The following is a 17384-nucleotide window of genomic DNA, read 5'->3' as shown; positions in this document are numbered from 1 at the left end:
GCTATTTAACTTTCTTTTGTTTTGTTACATGAAAACTGAGATACAAATGAAGGAGCCAATGGGAATCTTAGCCCCTTCACCCAATCATTTGAGAAAGCCACATCATTTGATGCAAGTTTGTAGGTGGATTTTTTTTATCACTTCTGCCAGCTCCCAAATTAGAACAAGGAGACTTATTATTAATTATGAAAGCTCAGCCAATAGCTTAGGCTTGTTACTAACTAGTTCTTATAACTTAAATTAACCTTTTTTTTTTTTTTTAATCAGTCTACTTTTTGTCTGTGGCTTTATTACCTTTACTCTGAACTGTCCATGCTGCTTCCTTTCCCTCTGGCTGGTGACTTTCTGCATCTCCACCCTTCTTCCCAGCGTCCTCTCTGCCCTGAAAAATCCTGACTACCTACTGGCCGTTCAGCTTTGTTTTTTTTAACCAATTCGAGTGACAAATCTACACAGTGTACAAGAAGATTATTCCACAACACAAGTTTCTTTGAAATCTGATCTTCAAGGGTTAGTTGAGAACCCTGAGTATGACTCTTCTAGTCACACAAGCCTCATGGTTATCTTTGGGCCAGTCATTTCTTTTCCCAGAAACTTGGGATTTCTTTAGAGAAGTGAGTGTTTAGGTATCCAATACCCACTACACTTGGCTAGTAGCCACAGCTGTCGTTATGGCCCGGCAGAGGAGAAGAAAACAATAGGCTTGAATGAGATATGATAAACTTAGGAAAATAAGGAGTATTTGTTTTAAAGGTAAAATTACAGTTTCACCAAATTAAGGACACATTAAAAAAAAAGTCAAAATACTAATTTCCTTGCTCGGGCCTTCTGAGATACTGTTCAGGAGTTTGCTTAGTTTAGTGGAATGGCATCAGAAGTTCAGCAATGCGTGAATATTCATGAAGATCATGGAAAGATTGACTAATCAAATTGGTCCACACCCATTTTAACCTCAGAACAAACAGCAACTGGCCTTCAAAATCATGTTTGTAAAAACATGTGCCATGCCACCCAGGGTGCTTTTGATTTTCTGTGCTCAAATAGCCCTGGAAAGTACAATCATTAATGTTAATAGACTGATTTGGAAGTGACTTGAGCATAAGGAGTTGTTTACTGAAATGTTTTAATGCAGTAGTAATTAATATAATGTCAATTTCATCGCGCTGGTAATTAAGACCCACTGTGTGTGCCTTTAAACACAGGCACAGCTTTCTTTGTTTTGGAGTGAGTCTTTAAATAGATTGCTTTTCCATGGAATTGAGCTGATGTTAAATCTTGCCATGAGGAGACGGAAGTCATCTAAAAGTCCTGTTGCCCATCTTGCATGCACAGCTGAGGTTCATAGTTTTGCTTCTGGTTTCTGTGTTTTGTTTTATATGGTTTTTCATTCACTTCCTTTGAATTTCATTCTGTAGTTGAACCATATTCCAAATGCCCAGGGTTCCAAGTGTTACCCATTTCAAAATTTTAAAAACATTTTGGATGGCAATTGAGATGGCTCACTGGGCAAAGGAGCCTTCTGCCCAGCCTGATGCCTGAGTTTGGTCTGCAGGACTCACATGATGGAAGAAGAGAACTGATTCTCTGAAGCTGTCCTGTGTACACACAAATATAAAAATTTAAAATTGGAATATTTATGCATAAATATATATATAAAATGAAATGAAGTATCATCAACCCAAGTCTAAACATAATTCCTTCATGTTTCATATATACCTTATATCCATAACCTGTAGGTAATTTTATATGGTTTTGGCTACAGATCATCACAGGAGGTCATACGTGGGATTTTCCACATGTGGCTCATGATGGTCCTCAGAAAGCTCCAAATCTTGAAGCATTTTAGACTTTGGGTTTTCAGATTAGGATCGTGCAATCTGGATTCATTTTTATTCTTTAAAAACTCTTTAGCAATGTTGTTCTCCATTAGCTCTAAAATAATTCTTCATTGTTTTATTTTGTTTGCATGAGTGTTTTGCTTGCACGTATATTTGTGTACCATACTTGTACCTGGTGCCTGTGGAAGTCAGAAGAGGGTGTCAGGTCTCCTGGAACTGAAATTATGGATGGTTGTGAGCTGCTGTATGGATGTTGAGAATTGAACCTGGGTCCTCTACAAGAGCAGCGAATGCTTTTAACCACCAAGACCATCTCTCCAGCCCTATCTGGAATCTTAAAACAAACACTCCACAAGCATCTGTTGAACATTATTAATCTGTGTTCACACTTTCATTTAAGTAGCTCATGTAAGTCTCTGAATTATCCAGTGAGATAGAGTTTACACCAGTGTATCAGCAAGGTATAGTGATGGTAAATATTAGCTCATCTTTAAGTGACAAAGATAGGGCTTTCCCTGTTCTTTTCAGTGACTGGCCCTGCTTGCTCCTTTCATAGACCATTTCTCAGCTAGCTCAAAGCTGGGTGTCTTTACCTTGGTACCTTGGCTCTTGTCCTCTTTCAGCCACCTTCATTTTAAATCTTTCATTTGCCCGTGCCCATCTCCTTGTCATTACTTACTTCTTATTCTCTAATAACAAGGTTTTTAGTGCCTGAATTGTCAAGAACTTAAGGTGCTTTACAATGTAAATTGTTATCAGTATTCTTGAGAGCAGTCATCATTCATGCTTGAACTTAATTTTGGGGGAGAGGTACAAAATCTTGCTGACAGGATGGGCTTCCAGTCATAATATCCAGCTTTAGCTTCCCAAGTGCTGGGTTTACAGGCATGTGCTCCCATGCCTGCTCCCTGTTGGCCTAGAACTTGCAATCCTCCTGCTCCTGCTACCATCACAGATATGTTACCATGGTATCGGGCATAACATTACACTTCCAGATTCCTGTTTTCAATTTTCTATATTGAAAATATTCTATTTTCAGTCAAGTAAGTTCTCAATTCTACCTGTACATGACAGTCATCTGGAATTTTGTTTTGCAATCTCATTCCTCAGCTCTCCATTAGTAAGTATGCCAGATCTCTGGGGCGCTGATGATCTGGCAAGGTGGAGACCCCATTCAGTACTCTGATGAGTCACAGAAAAGATTTGTGAGAATGTGACATAACTGCATTGAGAAGAATGACTCTGGAACAAGTGTTGAAGGTGGCTTGGGGGGCTGGAGAGATGGCTCAACGTGTAAGAGCACTGACTGCTCTTCAAGAGGGCCCAGGTTCAATTCCCAGCACCCACATGGCAGCTCATAACTGTCTTTAACTCCAGCTCCAGGGTAATCCAACATCCTCACACAGACATCCCTACATGCAGGCAAAATACCAATGTACATAAAATAAAAATAAATAAATAATTTTTGGAAAAAAAGTGGCTTGGAAAGTGGAAGAGATTCTAGGTCGAGCACTTTGGAGACTAAGGCAGAAGTTCAAATAAGTGTCGAAAAACTCCAAACGTAGTGCTTTTGAACAAGGAGGAAAGAAACGAGACGCATGTCGGGAACATTTTCCAGCGGTTGCCATGGTGCAGAAGTGAAAGGGAAATCAACGTGATTCTGAGGGTTTTGCTCTAGTGATTTCTGGGTAGAATTTTTCAGCTCAAGTCCTAACCCGTTTCTCCTAGATTCCCAATCATGATTTCTGTACCTCCCAGGAATAGGCTCCTAATTTTATGCTCCCCTATCCCCAAACCATTCTGTGGTAAAAATGACTTGAACCAACTAAAGGGCCTGGTAATCTAGGACCTTCACACTTGATCATCTTGGGGATATATATGAAGAGCGGGGACTAGAGACTGGATCTACCTAGACCCTGCATCCATCAGCTTGCCACAAAAAGGCAGGAACAAGAGGAGCTGATTGGGTGTGTCAGGAGTGTCCACTGTGGAAATGAGTCATCTCTGCTACTGTAGGGTAGACATGGTGGTGTTTTGACATAAAAACACATTTCTTTCTCACATAGAAATGTACACTATAATGATCTCATTTCAAAGATTAAGGAAATCAAGACACAGGTATGTTCAATAAGTTATCTAAGATTTTACCATGGCAGCGTTGGTCCCAGGAGAAAGAAGATCTCAAGAGGTAGACTCCTCTTTGTTGCCTGGAATCAGGAACAGCAGAAAATGTTTTTGTTTAGGACATGGAACTTTGGGAGACAGTTACCTTATGAGCCAATCAGTGACTGAGACTGAACAGCTCAGCCATAGGTGTGACAGAGAAGGAAGCATGCAAGAAAGTGCGCAAAAGAGTCTCTTATTGCACATCTCCACATGCAGCCTGCAGCCCGTGCTGCTCTGGATGGAGACAGGTCATGCAGGGAAACATGGTGGCTGGGGCAGTGTGGAAAGAGAGCATGGCTTTGGGACCTGGAGACTTTGGGAAGAATAACAAACACCAGTGGGAATGCAAGGTTGAATTTTGGAGACAGGTCAGGGTCTGAGCTGGATTCAGGAGCTCCTGTGCAGGGGTCCCCTTAGACTGCTCCCAAAGACCTTTTTAATTCTATAGCATGTACTTTCCAGGGCATGCTTGTCTCTACCTCATTAACTGCAGCAGGTGAACATGCGGCATAAGGGGAGAGATTCAGTGAGTGCTAAGTTACCTATTTGACGGTCTGTTCTTCACCAGGATCATAAAATAAAGAGAATAGCTTGCGAAAATTACCTGGAGGTTTTGGCCCAGGTAACTACCCAGTTTTTAAGTCCATTTTCTTTTCCATTCTTTTTAACAATAGTGGTAAAAAGGTATATAGCATATCATTTACCATTTTTTTTTTTTTTAAAAAAACAAGATCTACTATGTAGTTTAGGCTGGCCTTGCTCTCACAATCCTCCTGCCTCAACTTCCTGAGTGCTGAGACCTGAGACTACAGGCCTGCGCTGCCATGCCCAATACCACTTTAACAATTTTAAAGTATACAGTTTAGTTAAATACATTTTGTTTCTGTTGTTGCTATTTTTTGTTTTTTGTTTTGTTTTGTTTTGTTTTTTGGCATTTCAAGACAGGGTTTCTCTCTGTAGTCCTGGCTGTCCTGGAACTCGTTTTGTAGACCAGGCTGGCCTTGAATTCACAGAGATCCGCCTGCCTCTGCCTCCCAAGTTCTGGGACTAAAGGCTACATTTGTTTTTAATCTGCTTTCCCCCCCCCCCCACCACCACTGTATTTAACCAAATGTATTATATTCTCCCTGCAAAAACCCTTAAAGGTTGTTGGTTTTTTTGTGGTTGTTGTTGTTGTTCTCTGTTTTTCTGTAGGATTCGGGGTGTGGAAGAACTTGGGGGTACTTTAGTTCAGTCTTTTACACTAGTAAGGACAAAGGCTGGAGAATTCCACTCCTTAGGCATATTAGTGCCAAAGCCTGGATCAGTTCTCTGAGTTCCTTATCTGGTTTTGTGGCTCTTTTCTTTTCTTTCTATCTGTTTGTCTGTCTCCAACTGTTTGTGAAACTGAGTCTCAGATTTGGATTTTGCTCCCTTGTGCCCCACTGTTTTTGTTTTTGGTTTTTGGTTTTTTTCTTTTAAGAACATTCTAGTTCTTTTATGCAAAGCTTTGCCTCTGCATATACTAAAAAAATGCTTATTGAGTGGAAGTTTCCTGGACTCGTCAAACATTTTTTTCTTCCCTTTAGAGCAATGCATCCTATTAAACTTTAAAGGAAGCCGCAGATTTGATGTACCGACAAAAGCTTTGTTTGCATAAGTATGCCTCTGTGCCCGGGCCTTCCATTCTGATTTTCTGCTAGATCCCAACATCCTTCCTAGGCTCAGGACCTCAGAAGAGGAGCAAGAGAACCAAGTATTACCCCACCCACTGCTTTAAAAATGTCTTACTGGGGAGATTGACCCCGGCACGGATAGCCGCGTATGATGTGTTGGTGTCTGAGAAAGGGCTGGGGGAGGGGGGTGTCGCCATGCACTGCTGGGACACAGCCATGCCATCACTCGTTACCCCCACTTCCTATTTTTGCAGCATTTTTGGCATATTACCCCCACTTCCTATTTTTGCAGCATTTTTGGCATATTCACATCCTCCTCCTACTTACCGCAGTTTTTTGTTGGACCCCCACCCCCACACCTAGTGAAGACCATCTGCTCTGCTCGGTTGCCTAGTTAAAATTTAGGTGTGAAAATCAAACATGCACATGACAGAAAAGTGTAGCCCGATGGTGCACAAGACTAAGAAAAATTCTTATTTAAGTAACGTTAGCCCTTTATAACAGGAGGTTGCAGCGTAGTTTCTTATTTGCAAGTTGTCCTCCTATTTCAATGATGTATAATTAGTAGCTAGGTCTTGTCAGTGACCCCCCATCCCTCAGCTCTGTACCTTTATCTGCTTTTAGTCACCTAGTTTTGTGAGGGATCTGTCTGTGCCTCTTCCCTCTCACGCAGTAGTGGTCTCCCAAACCCTTCAGTAACTCCATCATCCTAATATTTTCACCATGGCTACCTTACTTAGTAATAGTGATTGTGTCTTGCTCCACAGCGACAAAGGCTTTCCTCATCTGAAACATTCACTCCTGTGGTGTGATTTCCTTCTGCTGGGCACCTTTTCCCTCCTCTTTTTGGAAAGCCATTTGAGTATTGAATGTATTTTGGAAAGTCTCTCCCACCCTGTTTTAATTTCATATACTGTATTTTTCTTTCCTCTTCTGAAACTATATTGTTGCCTGCATTTGGATTTTAGTGTTTTTTTTTTTTAAGAGATTAGAATTTTAATTAGATTTGGCCTTGTTCTGCAACATCAGTGCTCGTACCAAGTGGGAAGTCCCTAGGGTAATAGTCATTGTTTCTTACCCCTTAGTAACTTGCTACCCACCCCTTACCCCACCCCACCCTTGCAGCTTCTCATACTCTGCTCTAGTGCTTCTGGAAGCTTCTAAACACTTTAAATGACCTATGTGAAAATATGGCAGTGTACCATTTTGGCTTATATATGTAACACTTATAATTTATACCCTGCCACGCCCCCAAGGGATGTGAGGTGTCTTACAGTGAAGAGGAGGAACCCATTGTGTGGAACAGTACTGTTAAAAAGAGTCAGGAAGGGAAATCAGAAACCATTTAAAGGAATCTGTAACAACATTCCTATCAAATGTTGAAAAAAAAATCCTATAAATAGTGAAAGAAGAACATAACCTTTTAACTAACCATTTTGCTGCTCCAGACTGGTAAAGAAGTTAATTGTGATCCGAAAGTATTTTTGTGTAATGACAAAATTACCAGCATTTTTACTCATTGCCCCCTAACCCGCCAGATTTTGTTTGTTCTGACATAGGGAACAAAAGGAATTTTGTCACTTCTTGGTACTGATGTCAGCACCTGCAGGCTGACTTCACCATTCAGATTTACTACGAAGGGCTCCTGTGTATTGATCACCTGCCAGGTAGCAGACACTTGGCCAGGGATTGGATCTGTGTTATCTCCTTTAGCTCTCATCATTATGCTGAGGGATGGACGTGCTCGGTGTTAGAGATGAGGAGAGCAGAGTGTAACATGGTAGCTGGATCAGAGGCACCCAGCTAATAAATGATAGGGTGAGTCCACCTACTAAGCATTTATTCCCTTTGTTACCCCATGATCTTTCTTGGTACCCTTCTATTACTATCACAAGTACTTGACACAGTCACCTTCTAAAGTGAAAAGGTTTATTTTGGAGTTTTTAGTCCATGATTGGTTAGTCCTGCTGCTTTGGGGCCTGTGGTTGGTTCCTTGTGGTAGGAACATGGAATAGAACATGGAATAGTCACTCACTTCATGCCCTGACAGGGAAAGAGATTATGAAGCAGCAGCCAGGGCTCGACAGTCCCCACACAGACACCGTATAACCTGAAGACATGACAGGCTCACTTGTTACAGATCCATCACAACCTAGTCACGTCATAGGCTCATAGGTTGGGGACTAAAGCTTTTAATATAGAGATTTAGGGGAGACATTTTGGATCCTACTGATAGAAAAATTCTCCATTGTGGCCTCTGTATTTACCCTTCCTCCTGGATTCTGCTCAGCATGTGGTTTCCTGATTTAGAATTGAAACATAGGATTAACAGGGTGTGCTCATTTGAATATGTGTATGCAAGAGTAGTTTTTTCATGTCTTAGTATTGGTTAAGTCCAGGGGTGGGACTTAGCATTCTTCAGTGTTGAGGGGAGAGGGAACGGGCAATTGGGGAGTAAAAGTGAGAGACTGCTGGTCAGCCACGCCTGTCACCAGTGTTGGCCACTCAGCTGTGGATCTGAGGGAATGAGATGCTAGTACTTACCAAGACACACACGTCACATGTATTGTCTCTAGTACATCTCCTGACGGCCTTTGGGTTAAGTGATTTTAATCCCAGTTAGTAGATGGATAAACTGAGGCAGGAGGATTGAGTAAATTTGACCAGAGTCATACACGTAGAAAATGGAATCATCAGTGTCCCATTGATAATACACGTTTATATGACTCCAAAGCCCACAGTCTTCCTCTAATACATGCCCTAGTTTCTAATATCAATATATGAGCTATTTATTAAGCTCTCACTATTGTGCCATTTCATCCTTACCGCAGCTCGAGGAGCTATATACTCTTTATGTCCATTTGTCAGGTAAGTAAATTGAAGTAGGAAGTTGATTGGAGCAGAGACTAGAAAATTGGTCGTGGCTTCTGTTCTCAGTCCACTCTCTCGTAGAGCGTGGTTTTAGAAGTTTCTACTAAATAGAGCTGTGCTCTCATCTCTCATTATCTCTGCGGTGAAAGTCAGAAGAGCAATCGAGAAAAAACTTTTTAGGTGGTTAGGCTTTTTAGGTATGTAAAGGGGAGAAGTAGGTAAAGGGGAGAATGCTTTTCTCTGAGGAATTGCTTGAGACTGGAGGATGTACCTCTGCAGCCTGAGATCCAGCAGTGCCATTGAGATAAGACTTGCTGGTGACTGCCTCTACCTCCATAACTTGACTAAAGAGAGCAGAAACGAGTCCTCCCCATAACCGGCTTGCCCCGCCCCTCGCCAGCCAACATGTCAGCCATCCCTGATCTTACTACTTCCTGTTCTTATTATGCCTGTCCTGCTGTGGTGGGGTGAGGTTTCCCTTGCTCTGTTGTGATCAGCCCGGGTCTGACTCAGCAAGCATGATGTGGTCCCCAGTGTCTACTATTTGCCCTTGGGACCAGGGTGAAGCATATCCCCATGAAATAAGTGACTTTTGCAGTGCATGAAGCCAGTTCCTCCCCCTCCCTCCACTCTCCAGTATCAAGAGTGAGCTTCATGATGTAAGTCTTGGCTCTTACACGGCTTTGTTGCAGGAAGATTGTGTGAAGTGATGAGTCAAACCTCACTCACTGTTGCTGTCTGGATTTTAAGCCCCTTTTATCCTTCGTTGTTCATTTAATAGAACTCCTTTATGACCAAGTAAAAGTAACGAATGACGACAGCTGGCTTTGGTTCTGCGTTCTGGTCTTTCCTAGCTTTTGTGGCCTTGGGTGACTTATTTAACCTCTCCAGGCCTTAGTTTCCTCCTCAGGAGAATTAGCGAACGCTTGATAAATACCCTGCATGCAGCCTGGCTCAGTGCAGGTGTTCAGTATGGAAGCATCACCACAAAATGCAAAGGTGTTGCATGTCACAAAATGCAAAGGTGATCCTAATATGTGGAAGGCTGGGATGTGTTCTGTTCCTGTAGCAAATGATATTTTCCTGTGGACTTCTTCATGCTGTTCCTATGCAGACAAGGGCAACAGTGTAATAGTGTTTGCTATAAGGAAATATAGCTCTTTGTTCCCTTCGGCAGACAAAAGAAACTCATTATCATATGAAGTAGTGACTGTCGCTATTGAAATGGTTTATTTGTGTGTGTTTCTTTCTGTTTCTTTCCTAGGGATGTATTTGTGGCTTTTCAGTAGCAACAGGTGCAGCAGCCAGACTAGTGTCAGGATACGACAGCTATGGAAATATCTGTGGGCAGAGAAATGCAAAGCTGGAAGCAATACCAAACAGTGGCCTGGACCACACCCATCGGAAGTGAGTAGACTCTTGCATGATGAACGGTCTGGAAACTTGGAGGGAAGCACAGGAGGCATGCTTTTCTTTCTACCTTAAATATCTGTGGGATATTTTATTAACTTTTTGTAAAAGTTTTTTTGTTGTTGTTGTTTGGATGGGGTATTTAATCACTTCTGCTTTCATTTAGCAAATATATTCTCCAGGAAACAAAATCAACTGCCTTGTTAAATGGGCCACCTTGAAGTTTTAGTGGATAAAGAAAGCCTTGTTTGAAAGGGTCCCTCTTGTGATCTGTCTTCCCATGATAAGCCTTTAGGTTATGTTCTACCCCTTCATCCAGAAAGTAAGGTAATATTTTCCTCATTAAGGTTATACTTAATGGAAGACAGTCAGATGAAAATGTATATCAAAGCCTTAAGTTACAAAGTAATACTTGGTGATGCATTATTTATAAGTATATAAGCCTTTCCAGTCCATAAAAGCTACATCTTCTTTGACAGACTGTAAAATTTGCTATGGATTCTTACTGTTCATCTTTAGGATTTCCTGAAACGCCTGACTTTAATTGTCCTTTTTCTTCAAGAGCTATTATTTCTTTCTATTGTCAGTGAGGAAAATACATTTCATCCAGTAAGCACATTATATGTATGATTACTGTATGATTTTTTTTCAGGCTGTGAGTGTATATACCATCAAACTTCATTATGTTATTTCAAGTCAAACCAGGTCTTCAGAATTAGTAAAATTAATCACAAGATAACAAAGCTAATTAGTCTAATATACTTTATAGAAAAAGTCAGATCAAAACATTTTGAGTTTGTATTAAGCATCTGTCATGAGGAGAATTTGTAACAACTTATTGTATGAATCTGTTGGCTAACTCTTGGCCCCTCTGTATAAGGTGAATTTGATAATTTCACAAATTTGAAGAACTCTGAATAGCTATCCTTTCTTAAAGAAGGTTTCCTTCTAATGAGGAAGAGATCATACAGGTCAAATAAACAAAGCCTTAAGTAACAGCAATGAATATGTATGTAGTGTCTCGTAGTTGACAAGCATTTACCACCCGAGGAAGCAGGAGGAACAAGGGCTTAGCCTAGGCTAGGCTGAGAAGCTGGTTGTTGGGTAGCAGAGGCTCCAGTGCAGTCTGTGAGCATCTTTCCTGAAGTGCACTGGCATCCTGCATCCCTTGAGAGGACTGGGAACTGAGTCTTAGCAGTTGAGAAAACAGATTCATTTATGCTTTTTTATAATTGCCTTGTGAAATTAACACACATTTTGGACCTTGGGTCAGTTTTTATACTGAGAGTACCTCCATCTTTTTTGTTGATTTTTTATTTTGAAATAATTTTGGACATGTAGAAGCATCAATTGTTTAATATCTAAGACAGCACCTGTGTCATAAGATGTCCTTAAAATCCTCAGTGCTGTTAAAATGGACCAAGTTTATGATACTATCAACTGAGGGCCCAGGAAGGAGAGGGTGCTCATGGCTCCCTCCGTGACATGCCAGTATGCCAGTGACTCTGAACATGTACTTACGCTAAGACACGCAGGTACCACTCTCCACGTTTAACCCTGTGCTGTTCATCAGGCTTGGGCGGTGGCGGGGGGGTGGGGGTGGGAGTGGGGTGGGGTGGGGTGGGGGAGTTGAGGTTAGGCAGATTCCAAACCTTCTGACTTTTTAAATATACACTTTGGTCTCTGGCAAATAGAAATTATATATTATTCTGAGAAGAGTAACTTTCTCTGAATATTTAGCAGAGTCAAAAGCCATTCATCTTTAACTGTAGGGAAAATGGTTTCCTCCAAGTAGTTCTTTCTTAACTCATATACACGTATTTAACATGTATTTTTATGCCCCCCCCCTTTTTTTTGTTAGACAGGGTCTCACTGTGTAGCCCTGGCTGGTCTGAAACTCTCTATGTAGACCAGGCTGGCCTCGAAATCACAGAGATCCTCCTGCCTTATCCTCCCCAGTGCTGCTATTTGAAGGTGTGTGCCACCATACCCACTTCGGTATTTTTAACCCTACTTCATCTCCTCTGCACATTTTCAGTGTCATCCAGCCAAATATTTCTGTCTATAGATGGTAATGATTTTCATGGCTGGTAGGATTTCGGATGTCCGTTTTCAGGTAAGTCTGAATATTTGAACTTGTGACAAGCAGGTGGCGTTCCTCGTCTGGATTAGCTTTATTCCACCCTCTTCCTGCCTCGTGTCTCGGCCACCTTTGTCTGTGGTCATGTCGCTCCTTCCTTGGTTGATGCAGTGTTCTTCTACCTGTGGTGTATGCCGACACCGTGATTGCTTTCTCCTAACCTCCGTCTCAAGGCCTTCCTTATCACAGTACCCGCTCCTTATTTGGCCATCATATCCATTTGTTGAATAATGCAACAACAACAAATCCTCTAAAATCCTTTCATGAGTATTGCCTCTTCTGTTACGGAATCCCTTTTCTTTCCGTTTTTCATGTAGCTAAATTCTACTCATCCTTCGTCTCTCTCAGCAGAAAGGTCACTTTTCAGAGAAGTCGCCGTTGGCTTCACAAGTTCAACTGTGAGACTGACATTCTACCTACTGAATGGAAAATGCACCTATCACAATTTAAAATAACCATTTGAAAGCACACTCTCCTTGTGGCCTGTAATATAAATAATTACACGAGTTTTTTGATGATTTGTTAAAGGAGTGTCTCTCCTAAATGCTGGGGAGGCAGTAAGGCCTGCTCTTTCCAGCGTTGAATCCTTAGAGGCCAGCCCTGTGTCAGGAATGAAGTAGGCAATCCAGTCAACGCTTGCTGAATGAGTAAATGAATTCACTCTAAGGAGTGAATTACCGAGTTTGAGGGTCTGAATATCTTAAGATTATTAATGCATATTGCTGAATGGCTTTCCATAAAGACTGTTGGCATTTACGTTCCCACCAACAGTGTCCGATATTGCTTTATCTTTGCTAGTATTATTAGTTTTTATTCTTTACTAATTTGATAAATCACAGAATAGTGCTTTATAGTTTTAATTTGCATGTCTTTGGTTATTAATGTGAGTGAAGCCCCTCCCCCACTTGTTAGCCTCTCATGAAGACTATTGTGCTTAGCATATCTATTCTTGGTCTTCTTATCTGTAATCAGCTCCATCCTTTATGCTGTGATAGGATTAAGTTCTTGAAAATAGGGCTTTTATTTTGCCATTTTCCTCTTCAAGAGCCTTTGCCTTCCTGCTGTGGTCTATAGTATCAAAGATGAGCCCACTCAACCCTTGACCTTGCAGGCCTTTTGAGATCTGGACCCATTTCACCTACCCAGTCCTCTCCCACTGTTCCTCAGTGTGGTGGTATTACTGTCTGTGGCAGTTGATTGATTCCACTTTTGTGCTATTCCTTCTGCCTGTCTGCTTATCTGAACCTTTGAAACACTTACATCAGGGCTCACAGCTGACCTTTTTATGAAGTGTTCCAAAATAACCCTGCCCTGTAGAAAGCATCCCTTTACTGTGATTGCCTGAACTTTCTTCTCATACTTGTTATTCTGTTGCCTTCAATTTCCTCTCTAATTATATTGTGTTTCTCATGTGTCTGTTAATTATTGGTTGCTAGGTAACAATATTATTGTAAACTTAGTGGCTTAAAGCAAGACACATTTGTCATGTCAGTGTCTATAGGTTCAGAAGTCTAGATGTAGATTGTGGGGGGTGACAGTTTCCTCCATCAGAACCAATAGAAAAGCGTTTAGACAATCTTCTAGAACAATGGAATTTACACCTCTATGTAGTATAGTTATGGAAGTAATGTCATGAAAGAAAGTCTGCTAGCCATATGAAAATTACACCTGTATTTGCTGGAATTGTGGAAGTGGTGTACGTCATCTTTGCCATATTTTTGCTGGTAAGGCACAGATTTCAGGTCTCACTCAAACTCAAGGAAGAAAGAATTGCATAAGGACATCAACAAAAGAGTCAGGGTCTTGGACTCTGTTTTGCACTGCCACACTCTGTCTTCCAGGAAGCAACGTGATTTTTGTAGCCCTCAGATTTGAGTACTCCTGTTCCTTGATGAGGGTTAATTTAATTGTAACTATCACAGAAGGAGGAAAGTAAAGAAGGGAGGGAGAGAGGAGAAGGGATCAGCTCTGTCTCATTTTAACCAAATGTTTAAGATGCCAAGATGGCTGTAAGAATTTTCTTACTAGTAAAGAAAAGTCCTATTTGTTGACTCTTCTAAATTACAGTGTGTTTCTCCCTCTCAGTAGCACTTTGCGCCTGATAGTGTATTTGTTGGAGTAACAATGTTGCAGAGGGAGCTGCGGGTCAGTGTTTATGCTGAACAGGAAAGCCTCAACTTCAGATAACATTAAATTCATTTCTGAGTTGACTGCTTGAGCAATGTAAGACTTTCCTGCATAGAAGCAAAATCAGATAAGGGTCTAAGTCTGGGTCACCTCAGATAAGCTCATTTGTTATAGAGTCAGAGAGTTCTAAAATATGTGAGGTCATTTATCTAATACCAGCCTGCCACATACTTGTGAATGGAGAGTGACTTACTTTTTAGCTGAGCTATGGTGATGATGCTACACACACCATGGGTTGGGCTTAGAGCCAGACTTTTGATTGTAGGGAGTGGGTGGTGAACTGATTGGCAGCTCCAAAAATAAATCTCTTCTGCCATTCTAATTTGGCTGGTAACTTTTGGATCTATAATGTATAAGCATCCTTGGAATGTATGTAAAAGTTACTGCTATTGTTATTGTAAAGAGAAGGGTTTATTAGTCTCAGAGGCTGCTCTATTGCTTAGCACTCTGGAGGTGGCCAAAAGGTCAATGTCATGGCATGATGGTGGGATACATGCTGGGAACAGGAACATCTGAAAACAGGAGTGTTGGGGTGAAGGTGCCCCATATCGTGCACGTCAGTGTGGGCAGAGCAGAGATGTGTCAGCTTATGTTCAGATGCCTGAATTAGTTCAGGATAATGTGCTGAGACAAGGGGTCTCTCTTCGTTGGCCTCTGAGAGGAGGCTTAAGGTAGTAGGGAGGGCTTGGCATTTCCACAACCACTTCCTGGGTGCCCAGAGGAGAGGGTATGACAAGGGGGCAGCGGCTCTTAGTGTAGGGGAGGGCATGTTCTGAGTTGTTCTGATTGAGGTATTCTGTCATGAGAGCTTTGCCCTCCTTCCTGCACACAATCTTGCTCAGTGTCAACTTTCTTTGTTATGCTAAGAAATTTCTCCAGTGTATCTTACTTACCAGTATTGATTTCTTTTATCGGTTCTAAACATGTGTTTTCCTATAAATCTAGTTTTCTTCATTTCTTGGCATTTTCTCTGTAGCAGCTATTTAAAGTCCCAGTTATGTGCCCTAAAACGCCTCTCAGATTTGAGATATCTGTGTTAAAAGGGTGCAAGGAATTAGAGGTCTAAGGAGGAGAATAGTGTTTGTGGGTGAGTGGTCTATGGGGGAACATCTTATTTGGTGTCTTCTTTGATTTTTTTTTTGCATAATTTTCAAGGAAATGGAGTGAAAACAACCAGAATGTGGTGAATTTATCTTCTCTTAATTGTACTTATTCTCACTGTAAAGTAGCAGCTTGCCACATCTGTGCTCACTGGGACCTCAAGATCATTGAGTCCCTTTATTATTATAGAACCTGACATCTAAGAAACATGAGTGACTTGATGGAGACATGTGAAAATACTCCTCTGTGTCCCCATGGAAATGATCTGTAAACACACACTTGCAAATACCAAAATCAGTTGCTGCTTACATTCCTCATAAATGGCAGAGTATTTTGCTTATAACCTATGCATGTCCTTCTGTATACTTAACTATCTCTAAATTATTTATAATATCTAATACTGAGTAAAGAGCTGTTACACTGTATTGTTTAGAGAATATTAAGAAAAATAATTTTGGCTGGGTGGCAGAGGCACACACCTTTAATCCCAACACTTGGGAGGCGGAACCAGGCAGATCTCTGTGAGTTTGAGGCCAGCCTGGTATACAGAGCGAGATCCAGACAGGCACCAAAACCACACAGAGAAACGCTGTCTCAAAAAAAAAAAAAAAGGAAGAAAAATAAAAATAAAAAATAATTCTGAATATGACAGGTGCATTTTTTTTCCTCTAATTTTTTTGGGGGGATCTGTGTTTGGGTAAGCAGACAGGTGCAGAGGCCATGGCTCTGAGCACCCACTCTGAGAGCAGGCTAGTGCTCTGCTCCCCCTCCATCTAGTGCTCCCCCCCTTCTGCATGCACTTCCTCCTGTGAGCTGTACAGTGATTCTAGGCCTGTACCTTTTTCATTCCAGAGAGTCCTCTCAACATTTAAACTGAAAACAGCTGTTGGGGGACCTGGAGAGAAGCAGCTTATATGAAATCATAACCACAGAGTCCTTGAAAGAGACCAAGTCTATAAGGCTTTAAATAATTTGAGAGCAATTGCAAATTTCTTTTTCTGTTAGTAGAATGTGAACTGTGATGACGAACTACATTGTTCTCATAGTTAGATTTTTGTTTTACTATTGATATGTTTTTAATAGTTGTAGAAGCACACCTACCATATAGCTCTTAAATAAGATAATTATTTCATGAGCACTGGTTTTATTTTGGAGAAATGTTGAGTTTTTTTAGGATGTTAATGGCCACTGATTGGCCTTAGTGGTTAGCCATTCTGTCTCATCCACCCCACATTCCTACTCAGCGCATGAGCTTGTATAAGGCAGATGCGGGGAGTTAGTAGTGACACTGTACGGCTGTGTAGAGTGTGTTCAGGTGATTGCCAAGCTCTCTGGGCTCGTACCGTGTCACACAGCCTTCTGCTTTCCAGACGTTTTTCTTTAGTAATGTTTTGGTTGTTGTTGTTGTTATTTTTTTTTTTAATCTCATCTCTCTTTTTTGAGGCCAAGTCTTGCTCTGTAGGCCAGCTGACCTCAAACAGTGCTTCTGCCTCGGCCCCTCGGTTGCTGGGATTCCAGTTGTATGCTGTTTTGCCAGTGTAACTTAACATCACTCTGGGAAATATTAAAAAGGGTTTTCAAATATTGTTAACTGAAAATCCTTGGCCCTGTGTGAAAAAGAAAGAAAAGTACAGGTAAAGTTTGCTAAAATGCTTGTTTTTAGGTTCCTATGGGCTAAACACAGCTCTTCATGCTCTGGCCAGACTTCTCTTCTTACTGCTGTGTGCTCAGAGGCTATCATTTACCTCTCTTGAAAATTCTGACTGGGTGGTGGTGGCACATGCCTTTAATCCCAGGACTTGGGTGACAGAGGCAGGTGGATCTCTGTCAGTTCCAGACCAGCCTTGTCTACAGAGTGAGTTCCAGGTCAGCCACAGCTATGTAGAGAGACCCAAAATACTATCATTTTTTCCTTTGGGACTGGAGAAATGGCTCAGAAGTTAAGCACACAGGCTGCTATCCCAGAGGTCCTGAGCTCAATTCCCAGCACCCACATGGCAGCTTACAACCATCTAT

At 41.4% G+C, this 17384-nt stretch overlaps 1 protein-coding gene across 6 annotated transcripts in view; it reads left to right on the top strand.

The window, feature by feature from the left end:
• Slc44a1 (solute carrier family 44 member 1) overlaps positions 1 to 17384 on the top strand; it is a 188473-nt gene that overhangs the window by 47232 nt on the left and 123857 nt on the right. For all 6 annotated transcript variants that reach the window (XM_028857757.1, XM_028857758.2, XM_028857756.2 and 3 more), the window contains exon 3: positions 9795 to 9937. In XM_028857757.1, the coding sequence (XP_028713590.1) occupies positions 9795 to 9937 (143 nt within the window). The remainder of the gene's footprint in view (positions 1 to 9794; positions 9938 to 17384) is intronic.

This window comes from Peromyscus leucopus, chromosome 2 (assembly GCF_004664715.2).
Source record: "Peromyscus leucopus breed LL Stock chromosome 2, UCI_PerLeu_2.1, whole genome shotgun sequence".
In the NCBI taxonomy this organism is placed as follows: Eukaryota; Metazoa; Chordata; class Mammalia; order Rodentia; family Cricetidae; genus Peromyscus; species Peromyscus leucopus.
Note: the sequence above shows the minus strand (reverse complement) of the source record. Positions and strands in the feature narration are given on the sequence as shown.